We start from the raw sequence: 13,400 nt of genomic DNA, 5'->3' as shown, positions 1-13,400 counted from the left end.
TCGATCTGGACCGTGTGGGAAAACGCCGCGCTTGCGAAGTCCTGTGTCGGTGTAGTCGAGGATCCCTGTGTCGGTGCGAAGCAGTATATTGACCGATTGTGGCATCGCATTAGTGACGCCTACCTCACAAACAAACCGGCTGGGGCGAAGCCTCGCAGTCTCGAGCAATGCTGGAAACAGTGTGATCGGTTGAGGCCTAAGCTCAGTCATTTTTCCGGCCTCTACCAAAACAACCTGCACATGGCAACCAACGGCATGTCTGAGGAGGATGTGAAGAACCGGGCCTTGTCCCAGTACCCCGGCAAAGAATTGAAGTTTAAAGAGTTTGACCAATGGGAGGCCTTTCTCGTGGTCAGAGGTTCGCAAAAGTTTTGTGTTGGTGTTGACTCGGGTTGGAAGCGGACGAAGATCAACTCTTCTGGTGAGTACAACACCAGTGCTGGTTCGCACGAGCTCCCCGAAGCCGAGGAAGTGTCCCCGCTACCACGATCAGACTCTCACCATCGTCGTCGCCCGATGGGGCAAAAGGTTGCGCAGCGGATGGCGAGGGGAAGCGGCAGCCGCAGCGGGTCCTTCGAGGTCGAATCGGAGGCCCCTGAAGCCCCAGATGAGTACAACCGTCTCGCCCGCGCGCAGCTAACGAAGACCCTGAGTCAGAACATGCATAGGTGGTGTAGCACGCACGATCCTGCGTACAAAAGGATGTGCAAGGATGTGATTGACGCATGTCGGCGCGATTTAGGAATGCCACCCATTGATGATTATGGCGTCGAGATTGGGGACGGGGACGTCGGAGGCGGCAGCGGCACGGGCGACGAGGACGAGGACGAGGAGGAGTGAGAGCCGAGGGTTGTATTTCTCGACTTTTTATGATTATGTAATTTTAAACTTAATTATGTTTTTTTTAAGTATTATGTAATTTTTTTTAATGAAGTATTCGAATTTTCCCGTATTCCGTGTCGACATTTTAATTCCGTAAATTGAGTAATTGTGAATTTATTTTATTGCGGGAAGTCCTAGTGGAAGTCCTACATTGTCCAGTGGGATGAGAACTCCTAGTGGAAGTCCTAGTGACGTGGCAGGAGATTTTTGTGGGAAATCCTAGTGGAAGTCCTATTGGGAAGTCCGCCACCGAAGATGTTCTTCGGTTTCAAAATAACCATTTTCGCTCTCATGCTTAACTTATGGAAATGCACTTTAATTTTTTTTGATACCTTTATTTTAAATAAATGCGATTTTCTAATGTGATTCATCTCATGATTAAGAGAATAAAGATACTCCCTCTGTCCCAGATTTATAGTCACATTTTGTCATAAAAGTCCGTCCCACATTTATAGTTACATTTAGAATTTTCCATATTTGGATATAAAATTTTACCCATTATTCACTAAAATTACACCCAAATGTCATTATCTACATTAACATAAATCAAAACAAAAATAAAAAACCATGAAGTCAAAAAGGGACCCACCTTCATCATCTCACTTTATTTATTACACACTCCATCATCTCACTCCACCATCTCATTTCATTTATTCCACACTACACCTCTCACTTCATTAATTACACACTCCACCAATTCCTTAATACCCGTGCCATAACAAAATGTGACAATAAATCTGGGACGGAGGGAGTGGTAAGTATCTTCAAAATGCAAATCTAAATTCTATCAATTATTTTCTACATTACCTCTACAATTCTGTTCCTCGAAGATATTTTAGAAATACAGGCAAAAACCTTCACAGTATTCTGATAGTATTACTATTTGGAATCCCTGATCATATTATAATTAAAGGACGCACGAAAATCTCATGTAGAATTATTTAATTCAAAAAAAGGGTTGCAAATGAAGAAGTGAAATGACAACCTATGATTATAGCGACGTTACATGGCTGCACTCAAACTTGGTCACATGCATCGGTCTCCCAAATTAAAACACACCCAACTCCAAGTCCCATTGTCCCAACCATCATCTTCTTTCTTCTTATCTTCCCATTACACATCATTTTTAATTTGTGGCACGTTCAATTCAGACACACCACATATTCTAAATATGTGGTCGGTACTTGATTCATTGCTAGATTTATAATAAGACCAATAAGTTCTATTTGGATTTGGAGCACTATTACTTATTGAACTCAGGAAACTAATTAAATAACTCCAAAAGATCGAATTAAAATTTGGATTCATCCTAATTTGTGTCCCAACTCCCAACTTTTTATATTTTTTTGAAAATTATCTTCAACATAATTCTGTTTTGTTTATTAAAAAAAATTCCAATTTTATTTGTTACTAAAACTGTGATGAAATTTTCATTTTTCATTTATAAACCTCCAAACTTTCAACTTCTTATGAAAATTTCCCCAGCTTTTAGTCCAATATTCCAACAGTGTCCACAAATTTTCATTTTTCATGAAAAAAATTACTACCACTTTCAGTTCTCTATAAAATATAGTTATCTCCAAATTTCAAAATTTTCAATAAAATATTTCTCTGTATAAAATTTGTTAACGGAAAGTTGATTCATCTCGCTAGAGTCTCGATCTAGCGAGATGAATCAACTTTCTGCCACTGAATTTTATATACCAAGATATTTTAATTTATGAAAAATGCTGAATGTTGAGAATAGTTAAAAGAAAACACTGGTTGAGAGGATTTTGACATAATTAGGGACATTTTTTAAAAATGGAAATTTAAGGTTTTTATTAAAAGTTGGGACATTTTCAAGAGAGTTTTGAAAGTTGGGGATTGTTAAAGAAAGATTAAAGTTCATTTTTCGTTAAACCCCAAGGGGTTGTGGGTTTTTTTCTACCAGTTGGGGCTTGAGTTTTGGCCAAATTTTAATTTTAATTGGCGCATCGAAAAATGAATTAATTATGTTTGTAAGTTACTACTATACTTATAATTGTTTATGGTTTTTGAGTGAATTTGGTTTATACAATAAAAATTGAAATCATAATCAAGTTGTCTCAAATGTAGGCAATTACGCGTATATGTAGGACATGCATACTAACCTGAAAAGTATTATTTACGTTTACGTAAAAATAAATTCGAACTGAAAAATATATCATTAGAAACCCCTAAAATTTGTAAACCTAACAGTCTAATTTAGGAGTAAAGCGTGAAATTAGAATTCATAAAAAAAATAATTATAATAAGTTAAAATCATTTATAGTGTACAAAATTTTAATGCGATCAAATGAAAGAGAAATTTTACATATGTATACTTACCTTTATAGGTAGTAGTGCTACTAGTATTAGAAGAAGTAAGAGCATTATGTACGTGGCTTTGGCAGTCTATTTATATGTGCGTACCAAACCTAGATATCATATCATAAAAAATAAAAGCCATCCCGTGTTTCCCAAAAAAGAAACCCTCATATCACATAAAAAAAGGGCAATGGCAAACACTAAGAAAAAAATTGTTGACGTACTAAACCTTAAGAGGCTACAAAAGAGTCTACTTTCCGGCAAGAAGCATTTTTCCGGCGAGGAAATGAAGGTGCCGGTGGATGTGAAGGAAGGACATTTTGCGGTGATGGCGGTGGACGACGATCAATTGGGGCGATTTATCGTTCCCTTGAGTTTCCTCACACGCCCCTCATTCTTGCGGCTATTGGAGCAAGCTGCCGAAGAATACGGCTTCGATCACCGCGGCGCCCTCACCGTTCCATGCCGTCCCACCGAGCTCCAGCGGATACTGGCAGAGGAAACCCCTTCTAACTGGACCTTGCAATAAAACACCACTGTACCCTCATTTTTCTACTTCAACCATATATTTATATATATAGACGAGTCATGACCCCATTCATTCCTCAATTTTCTAGCATATACAAAAAATTAAACCGATACTACTATAACATGTCGAAAATGGTAGTAATTTTTAGTGGAGGCTTCAATTCCATTGTTTTCTAGTAATGGCTTCGGTAAGTGGATACTATCATCAAATTTCCCAGCGCTTCCCCAATAGGTCAGTAATATCTAAAAAAACGAATGTTATATGGAGTAATTTCTATGTAAAAATATTTCTTGGGGTCTTAATCTGTGTTATTCAGGGATTGTGAAATATTTCGAAATACCAGTACAACTTACTTACATCGAATCGGAAATTAAATACCAAAATTTTGACGTACCGTAAATTTCAATATAGTATGATATCGTACCGGAAGATTTTGGTACGATAAAGGTATGCAATTTTGCTTACCGCGATATTTTGCGATACTTTTACTATACAAGTATGGTATATGCTTAATTTTAGGCATATCGCATACACCGCTGTAGCGATATACAAATAACACAATATATATCGGATTTTCATACCAAATCAAACGTATATGCCGAATGTTGATACAATACACTGAAAATACATACAACATACGAGATTTCAGTATGGCATACCGAAAAATTGGTTTCGTAACGATATGGAATATTGGCATACCAAAATAACGATCAGATAAAAGTATGATATTCACTTGTATCAAGAATTTGGTAAGGTATATGGTGCTATCTATCCCTAGTCTTATTTAGTTACTAAACAAAATTTATCAATATAAATTTCTACTCGGAAACTTGTTTGCTATTTCCATTTCACTTGGAAAAGTGACTCAACCATTATGGAAGTTTTCTTCGTAGTAATACATCTTTGAAGTTCTTATATATGTGTGATATTTTGTTGACGTTGCAACTCACACATTACATATATACTGTATGTGTTTTTAGTTAGATGTTCCATGTTTTTCTTAGATGCAGCTATATATAGGGAGAAGGGTACAATTGTACCCCAAATTTTGTGTTAATACTATTATTAAGTGTACCCCAAATTTTTTATTAATACTATTATTATCTTCATATGATTATTTAATACTATTATTAGTAATGTACACTAATTAATTATTTTGAATCAAAGAGGAATTAATTCTAACGATAAGATCATACCTCAAGCCCAAAATATAAATTCTATGAGGAGTTAATTCACAATTCAAGCCCAAAAATTTAGATACAGAATTGATTCACACGTCAAGCCCAAAAAGTAGTCCAGTTAGCTTTTACATCAAGAGACAGTAGAAACCAGACCAGCCGCTACCAACTTCCCAATACTGGCTCAGCCTTACCTGACCATTTCGAACCTACACATAAGGGCAGTGGCAGATCCAGGATTTCCGATTTGGGGGTGCGATAAATAATTATAATGATTTAGAGTTTCAAAATTTGACCGATGCTTTACTCATTTGATATCTTTTTTTTTATAATAAACTTCATTATATATAAAAATGAAATATTATAGTATTATATGAATGATTTATTTGAACTTTAGCAACATATAGAGTATCATTTTTATATATAAAAAAAAATCATATTTTCAATTATCTAAGCAAAATTTAGTCGTTTTTCAAAATAAAAAAAAGTTTAAATACATTAGAATGAGTAAAATATTTTAAAATGCATTAAAATAAATTAAATTGTTTTGCAAAGGATTGAGAAATAATAAAGAAATATAAATGCCTGATAAGAAAATCAAACAATGTCTATAAGAGAATATTAAATAAATTAATTAAAAAAAATTTGAATGTACAATAATAAAAAGATAAACAAAATTAAATGCATTCAAAACATTAAAATAATTAACAAGACAAATCTACGTTATTCTCGATTTTACTTTACTATTAATCATTCTAACTATTTATTACGATTACCGCAGAATTCGAACTGTAGTCTACCGGATGGCAAGGGTATATGTCTACCACTGCACCACTACTAGCACTTTGTTCTGGGGTTACACTCGTACCAGTTTGTTCTCACTTAAATCCGCCACTACAGAAGGGTCAGCGGATTTCCAAATGACGAGTATTTGTGTTGGACAATTTTTATTGAACTCATTTCTTATAATTTCGATTTGAATGAATTTGAATAATTGAATTCATTTTTTATTTTTGTTTTTTTTAACATTGGCCACTGCATTTGTCCTACTTTTAGCATTGTTTTGCTTTTAGTATTATACTGCTTCTATCATTTAAAAATAATAATTTTAAAAGATGATATGGTTTTAATAAACTAAGAGAGAGAAAAAGAAAAAATATACTATCTTCGTCCACCAAAAATTAACTACTTTACTATTTTAGACCGTACATCAAAATTAGATTAATTTTAAAAATAAAACGTTTTAAACGCTACTAATAATGTGAACCCACAATTCACTAACACTACTTTTACCGTCTTTTCCCACTTCTCTCTTACTTTACCGATTGGGTTTTAAAACCCGTGTCTTTTACAATAGTGTTTATTTATATATTGTTAGTGGATAGTGGAGATCATAAAATATGTAATTTATTAATTCTCATATAAGTCGCAATTAAAATGATATTTATGGATGATAAATTGTTAAAAAGTTTTCTAAAATAAAAATTTGCATAATTTTAAGAGACAGATGTAGTATAATTATTTATAGTAGGATTTGCAATACCAACTTACAAGTTCTTGATACACTTCTGTCAGCACCAGTTATATATATCATGTGTAAAATGAATATATATATATATATATGAATGTCAATTGAGTTAGCACATCAAGGTGTGGATCATTCTTATTCAAATTAAGAGCTGATTGGGCGTGGCCTAATCAAGTTGTTATTGGATTACAGATTTTCAACTTAACTCTAAACATTCATGTTTCATGTGAGTGCAAGGGGCTAATCGAGCTAAAAATGTAAAGATAAGAAAATCAACATTTGAATTTTTTATTCTTAAGGATCCTATATTTATACCTATACCAAAATATTTAAAAATATCTACATGTCACGTGCAAAAAAGGATTGTCTTGATTGGAAATGTAGTGTGAAGCTAAATAAAGAATAAAAGAAAATGGAAGCATGTGCGTTTTAGTATAATGTATCTTTGTAGGAGGAGAAAAAAAATATACGTATTTTTTTGGGAAGGTGGGTTGTTACGGGAGAAAAGGACATATGGGATAAAGAGATTAAGAGAGTGCATTACAGCAACCATAGTCCATTGCTTTACAACACTTCACTAACAACCTAATATATTGTTTTCAAATGAAAAAAAAATGAAACACCCTAAAATATCATATAGAGTAAGAGAAAGATTAACACATTTGCCAAAAGATAAGACAAACATAATTGCTGCTTCTATCATGCTTTGTCTCTCTGTTGTTTGCAACTAGTAGTATTTCATTTCATTTTATTTATTTTTGTTTATGTAAACTTCATACACATACTAATATATTTTTATTTCATTTCATTTATTTTTTTAAAAAACTTCTTGGACTTGAGCATCATTCATTACATACAATGTATTAAACTCGTCGATATTCAAATTCCACTACAATTTCGTTTATAAGATAATGCATTATTCTTGAGTTTTACTGAAAGTCTTCCTTTTCCCTCAAAAAGAGGTAAGAGCATCCGCAATGGTCGGCTAGCGACCGGCTAGCCGATTCGTCGTGCTAGCCGATCGGCTAGCCGAACCATTGCGACCGGCGAGCGCGAAATCGGCGAGCGCATCGGCGTGGGCTGGCCGATCGCTCGTCGCTAGCCGATCCGCTGGCCGATCGGCTAGCGATCGGCCAGCGGTGTTTTCCGATTTTTTTTTTTTTTTAAAACCTATACAAACGCGATTTTCGTTTCATTTTCATTTGCACCACTTGTTTTAACGAGTTTTCTCTCTCTCTAACTTTCTGTACAAGAGCATTATCGAGCGGCGATGGATCACAACAACGAGTCCAACCCAGCGACGAGTGGATCTCAGACTCCCACGGTACCTGTGGGATCTGGATGGGGGCAGATGGGCCCGGGGTTTAACATCCCTTGGAATCAGATGATGGGGATGATGGCTGGTGCGCCGGGGGGGGGGGGGGGGGGCGATGGGGGGGAACCAGGGGGGTATGCCGTGGGGGATGCCGGGCGGCGGGCAGTCAGCGCCCGGGTGGGGGGTATGCCCCAGATGCAGCAGCAGATGATGCTGCAGCAGATGATGGGGATGATGTGGCAGGGGGGGATGTCGGGGGGATGCCGCACGGTATGCATCCCGGGATGCCGGGGGGGCTGCAGGGGTCACCAGGAGGGGACGCGGTATATCGGCCCTCGCTTGATTTCTTGACGGCTTCGTCTCACACGTCGACCCCGGTGGAGACGCAGTTCTCTGGCGATGACCTTCTGTCATTGCATGATATGGGGATCGATCTCGGGGACGATGATATTCCCGTTCGAGCGACGCCGGCCGCGCCGAGGAAGAAGACGAGGGGGAAGGTGAAGGGGAAGGCGGTCGGCGAGTCATCGCAGCCCACTGCCACCGGCCGGAGGAAGTGGACGGAGGATGAGTACGCCGCGGTGGCCAAGGGGTGGTTGGAGGTGTGCGACGATCCACTGGTTGCGAACAACCAGCGGGTCGTCAACATGTGGGCGAAGATCAGTGCTGCCTATAAGAGGCACTGCCCGCACGGGAAGGACTTCAGCAACGAGGAGGTCCGGAAGGGGTGAGAGCGCACCAGGGCCGCAGTGGGCCGTTTTGCGAATTTGTAAGCCAACGCCCTCCGTCAGCTCAAAAGTGGGCAGACTGAGGACGACGCCCGGAGGATAGCCGCGAGTCAGTTCCCCTTGGAGGGGAAGTATAAGGAGTTCACCTTCTGGGAGTGCTTCTTGTTGCTGAAGGACTCGGAGAAGTTCCGGGCGGGGTGCGACGCTGGGTGGCCGAAGAAGCAGCGACTGAACTATAGCGGCGACTACAGCGGCAGCAGCGGCGGATCCCACGACCTCCCCCCGGATGCTGAGGAGTTTCCATCCCCTCCTTCATTTACTGGTCGCCCCCGCCCGGTTGGACAGAAGCGGGCGCAGCGGGCTGCGAGGGGCAGATCCCCCCTATCGCCTCGCGAGGTCCAGTCCTCCGCCCTCCCAGCCGCCCCACTCGAGTACGCTCTCCATTCGCGTAACCAAACGCGGGCTCAGATGTTACAGGTCTTCCGAGAGTGGAAGAACGCCACTGACCCCACGGAGAAGAGGTTTCTTTACGAGATGCTCGAGAGCATGCGTGCTGATTTAGAGATGGCGAGGTCACGGCTGGGGGGTTCCGACGTGGGCTCAGATACCACGGGTGGCGGCAGCGGCGGCGGAGACGGAGGCGGCGACGAGGAGGGCGACGGCGACGGCGATGAGGAGTAGAGAGTGGCGGGGCTCGGGTGTTGAAGCCCTTTTTTTAAAAAAAAAATCATGTACTTTTTTTTTAAATCTTTGTACTTTTTTTTAATGGAATGGATTATTTTTTCCGTATATGTGTCGTAAATTTAATTCCGTATATCGCAATTTTAATTCCGTAAATGTAGTATATTTTGAATTGTTTTTATTGCGGCTGGCCTATGGCTGGCCTAAATCTGACGTGACAGGTGGTTTTTTTAGTGTTGCTGCCGTGGCAGAGGAGAGAATGGCTGGCCTATGGCTGGCCTATTAACCATTGCGGATGCTCTAATAGTCTTTTACTTTAACATATATATGCTCCACGTGTCCATAAAAAGTATACAATATTTATTATATTGAATGACTTTTCTTTATAACATGACCATATATTTATACATTTAATATTTCAATTTTTAAATATCTCTTATTTAATAAAAAAACCACACTTTTTTCTAGAGAAACTCATTAATCTTTATAAACTCAAAACACATTCATCAACTTTTTTTTAAAAAATGTTATGCTGATGAAATTGCGTAATGACTGAAAAATGGTGAGATCATATATCAATGTCATTATATTCACCTTTTATTTTTGCAAGATTAATCCAATTAATGTTCGGACCACATAAATTTTGTTTTTCTAACAAAGAGAAGGTGCCAAACCATCCAAAATGGCGAACCAAAATTCCAGCGGGCAAACAAAAGCAAAAGTAAAGACAAAACAATATATCCAAGGTCAAACAACAGAGAAAGTAAAACCAAAACAGAAGCATGCCTACATCACCTAAAGTTGGTGCTCCATCCATTCATATCTATCCTCATCAAACCCACATACCAAAAGTAGTTGTTGCAAGGACTGAGACTAGATTATATGAAATGAATTGATTCACTGCATGCACTAAGTTTTTTGTCTATAAAACTCCAATTACCATTGTTTGCAGGGGCGGAGCTACATGTTAGCTTGGATGTCCATGGCTCCCCAGAAATTGAACTAATAATAACTATTCCTACGTTCATTTTTAAATAATTCTTACTAAGTTTATCGGTGCAAGTGATCGTAACATGAGGCCCAGAGAGTTTGAATGCTGGTAATCATAATGTATTGTTTAATAGTAGTAATCAAACTTCTAGATTCTTGTATTAGACAACATATACCGACATTGATGTACTAGTTTTTATAGTTCGAAGTTCGAACACATTACAACTGCTAAACTTCAAATTATCACTATTATAAAAATAGGTTCCAGAAATTTCTTTTGACCACTTTCCACCAACCTTGATAAACTATTGATCATAATTCAGAAAATCAATTTATGCAATCATGAGAAAGGCCCAACTCCACAAAGGAACTAAACAATTGATTTATATAAATAAATAGCTACCAAAATTGGTCAAAACAAACATAAACGGTTACAAAGTTTTACATAATCAAATTAGATATAGTGTATTAAATAAATGGACCGAAAACAGTTGAGCAAACTGACCTGGAAAAGTAATCTTATTTACAAATGATGCCACTCACATAACACTGCAAGCGTTGGGGTTCTCGTCGCTGAAAATTTGAGGGGCATGGAACTGGGGCCCATACGGATTGTAATGAAATTGGTCACCAACGGCGTGCCCCGCCCCGGATACAAACGGGTACGGATACACTAGCGGCGGAGCCTGCATTTTGTTTCCTTGCACATTCTCATCGCCGCCGCCGCTCTTCCCTTTCCCATCGCCACCGCCACCGCCTTTCTCTTTATTATCGCCATCTTTCTTCGGCGGCACGACAGCCACGTCTCTCTTCAACTGCTTCTGCAACACATCAGCCAGCGCCTTCATGTCCATGGAGCCCGTCACCGTCACCAGATCCTTCTGCGTGTCAATCTTCATATCCTTGAAGCCTGCACAAGGCAGCCGAGAGGAAACTTAGTCGAATTTATACATGGTGAAGTTACAGAAATTGTGGAAATAATCTTACCTTTAGTTTTGGTGATGGTTTTGTAGATTTTGTGGATGCATCCGTCGCAGTGAAGATTCAGCTTCAGAATCGCCGTAGTCACAGGTGGCTGTCAAAAATGGAAATGGAATTGATATTACAAAAATTAGTAATGCTAAAATTACGGTAATTGAATGTAGAAACATCCAAGCATTATACAATAACCAATGAGAGTTGACGTGAATTGTCGCCTTCTAAAACAGTCGCTACAAACGTATGGCTGTCTTCCACATGAATTTCCGCTTTTACCGGAATAAATTAATCTTTATGAACTAAATTCAATTTTTTATTCTAATGAGTAAAACGACGACGGCGACGCGACACTGGGCTAGAACGACAGAAGCACATCACATTGAAATTCACAAAAATGGGGACCGGACAATCCATTAATGAAGAATAGAGAGCATTGAGTAATGAGTAGTACTGACTCCAAGTGGGTTAATAAAAAATTAGTAACATAATAAAGCTTTTTCACCTCTTTCTCATCGGACTTTTTAGCATCGCCTCCGTCTTTGTTATCCTTTTTCTTCTCCTTTTTGCCATCGCCGCCGCTGTTGTCTTTGCCTTTGGCGTTCTCCTTCTCGCCGCCGTCTTTTTTCGGTTGCGGCGAAATCAGCTCCACTTTTTTGTGCGTTTTCTGCTCAGTCTTCTCCCGAAGCTTCGCCGGATCTACATTTCCCACAACCGTCATCTTCTGGCCGTCAATCGTCACTGAATCGACGCCTATTGCACAAATTCAAAAAAGTCGTAAAACAAAACAAATCAGAAAACACACAAATTAAGGAGGTATTAGTTAGTTCAAATTACCGTCAAAAGAGCGAATGCACTTGATAACTTTAGAAGCGCAGCCGTCGCAATGGAAGTCGGCTTTGAGGACGACGGTCACTCCTCCATTCTCCTTCTCCTTCTTCTACAAATTACACAAGATGAAAAACAAATTAATTACAAAGGCTAAAAATTATATTCGCATATAGTACTAATACGTAAACATACCTCTCCCATTGTGAGATTGTGAAGAGTGATTGTTGGTTGTTATACGAATTAAGTTAGCAAAAAGGATTTATATAGAAGAGATAGAAAGGGGGAAAATGAGTGACTATGGTCTATGGACCGTGCGAGTGAGCTGGCGGTGGGAATGTCAAATTTGTGCGCCTCTAAAATGTACTACTACTACTAGTGGACTACTTCTCCATCCCACCACGATACTAATATTGTGTTAATTTAATATTAAACTAAACTCAATGAATAAAATACTGGAATTTAGTGGATTATCATTCACTTAGATTCACTCATATTCTTTTTTACATTGTTCCAAAAAAGTTTTAGACATTTTCTGTCCTTTTTTTTGACATAACACTTCTTCCATTTTTATAATCCTTCTGAAAAATATATAAATTATTTCCTTTTTAATCCGTCTCTAAAAAATATAAATATTTTAATTTTAAAAATTCATTTTTCTCTAATAAGGTATAATCATTCTATCTCTTTTTACTTTTAAAACTCATGCCAAAACAAATTTTCATATTCTTTATAGACGGAAGGAGTACTTCATTGCTCTTCTTTTTATAATATATACTCCATTCTCTTAACTGTATTCTTTTCTGTGTTGTTCCAAAAATGTATGAGCATTTTCTCTTTTTCTTTTTTCCCAAACACTTCATCCTCTTTTATACACTCTTCTTCTTAATTTTGTTACTAGTAGTAGTTTAGTTAGAAATTAAGTGTATATGCATTAAATTGCCAAAATTTTGAAATTAGGTTGTACGATTGTTATTGTTTTTCTCCATGGAATTAATGATAAAATGTTTATGATTGGTGGATCACACTAATGCGTGTCGGGTAAGAAATGGCGTGTGAATTGGGTTAGATGGCTTCTTCGAAACTTCTACTTATCAGCACTAGTGACACATGGAATTTGGTCTTATCTATTCTTTTTCATTTTCATAGATAATATGTCCTTGTTTTGCTTCACTACTTACGGTATATAATTGACATCAATTTCATTTTTATTTATCCGTTTTTAATTAATTGACCTTCTTATGTTTTATTATCTTCATTTTTTAAAAACAATTTTTTAAAAAAATTTGTTTCATAAAAATACACACTTCTATTAAAGAAAATTCTTTCTCTATAATGAGATAAGACCCATTTTCAACTAACACGCTTTTATTTCTATTATCTCTTTTACTTTACCAATTTTATATTAAAACTCATATCGTTTCAAATATTCATAGTT

At 37.8% G+C, this 13,400-nt stretch overlaps 2 protein-coding genes across 2 annotated transcripts; one reads left to right on the top strand and one right to left on the bottom strand.

Annotated features, from left to right (window-relative positions):
- The first annotated feature begins 3,359 nt into the window (after window positions 1–3,359).
- Window positions 3,360–3,966, top strand: LOC125218081 (protein SMALL AUXIN UP-REGULATED RNA 12-like). Its single transcript, XM_048119680.2, has one exon. The coding sequence runs from the start codon at window positions 3,401–3,403 to the stop codon at window positions 3,737–3,739; it is 339 nt and encodes a 112-aa protein (XP_047975637.1). The 5' UTR covers window positions 3,360–3,400; the 3' UTR covers window positions 3,740–3,966.
- Window positions 3,967–10,525: 6,559 nt separating this feature from the next.
- On the bottom strand, window positions 10,526–12,315 carry LOC125218831 (heavy metal-associated isoprenylated plant protein 3-like). Its single transcript, XM_048120608.2, has 5 exons — window positions 12,158–12,315; window positions 11,972–12,074; window positions 11,640–11,887; window positions 11,147–11,234; window positions 10,526–11,069 (listed from the first exon to the last, which is right to left on the bottom strand). The coding sequence occupies exons 1-5, from the start codon at window positions 12,164–12,166 to the stop codon at window positions 10,699–10,701; spliced, it is 819 nt and encodes a 272-aa protein (XP_047976565.1). The 5' UTR covers window positions 12,167–12,315; the 3' UTR covers window positions 10,526–10,698.
- Between the last annotated feature and the right edge of the window lie 1,085 nt (window positions 12,316–13,400).

Source organism: Salvia hispanica, chromosome 1 (assembly GCF_029641045.1).
Source record: "Salvia hispanica isolate PSC_SH4W2 chromosome 1, Shi_PSC_v1, whole genome shotgun sequence".
NCBI classification, from domain to species: Eukaryota; Viridiplantae; Streptophyta; class Magnoliopsida; order Lamiales; family Lamiaceae; genus Salvia; species Salvia hispanica.
The sequence above is the reverse complement of the archived record's forward strand: the minus strand, read 5'-3'. Positions and strand labels throughout refer to the sequence as shown.

What these genes read in the sequence shown, in the direction of transcription:
- LOC125218081 (XM_048119680.2), top strand. Translation starts at nt 3,401, where the DNA reads ATGGCAAACACTAAGAAAAAAATTGTTGACGTACTAAACCTTAAGAGG.
- LOC125218831 (XM_048120608.2), bottom strand. An exon ending in GTGCATTCGCTCTTTTGACG is followed by an intron (nt 11,888 to 11,971) that starts GTAATTTGAACT and finishes TTTGTGCAATAG; the next exon opens with GCGTCGATTCAGTGACGATT. An exon ending in AAAAGTCCGATGAGAAAGAG is followed by an intron (nt 11,235 to 11,639) that starts GTGAAAAAGCTT and finishes CATTTTTGACAG; the next exon opens with CCACCTGTGACTACGGCGAT.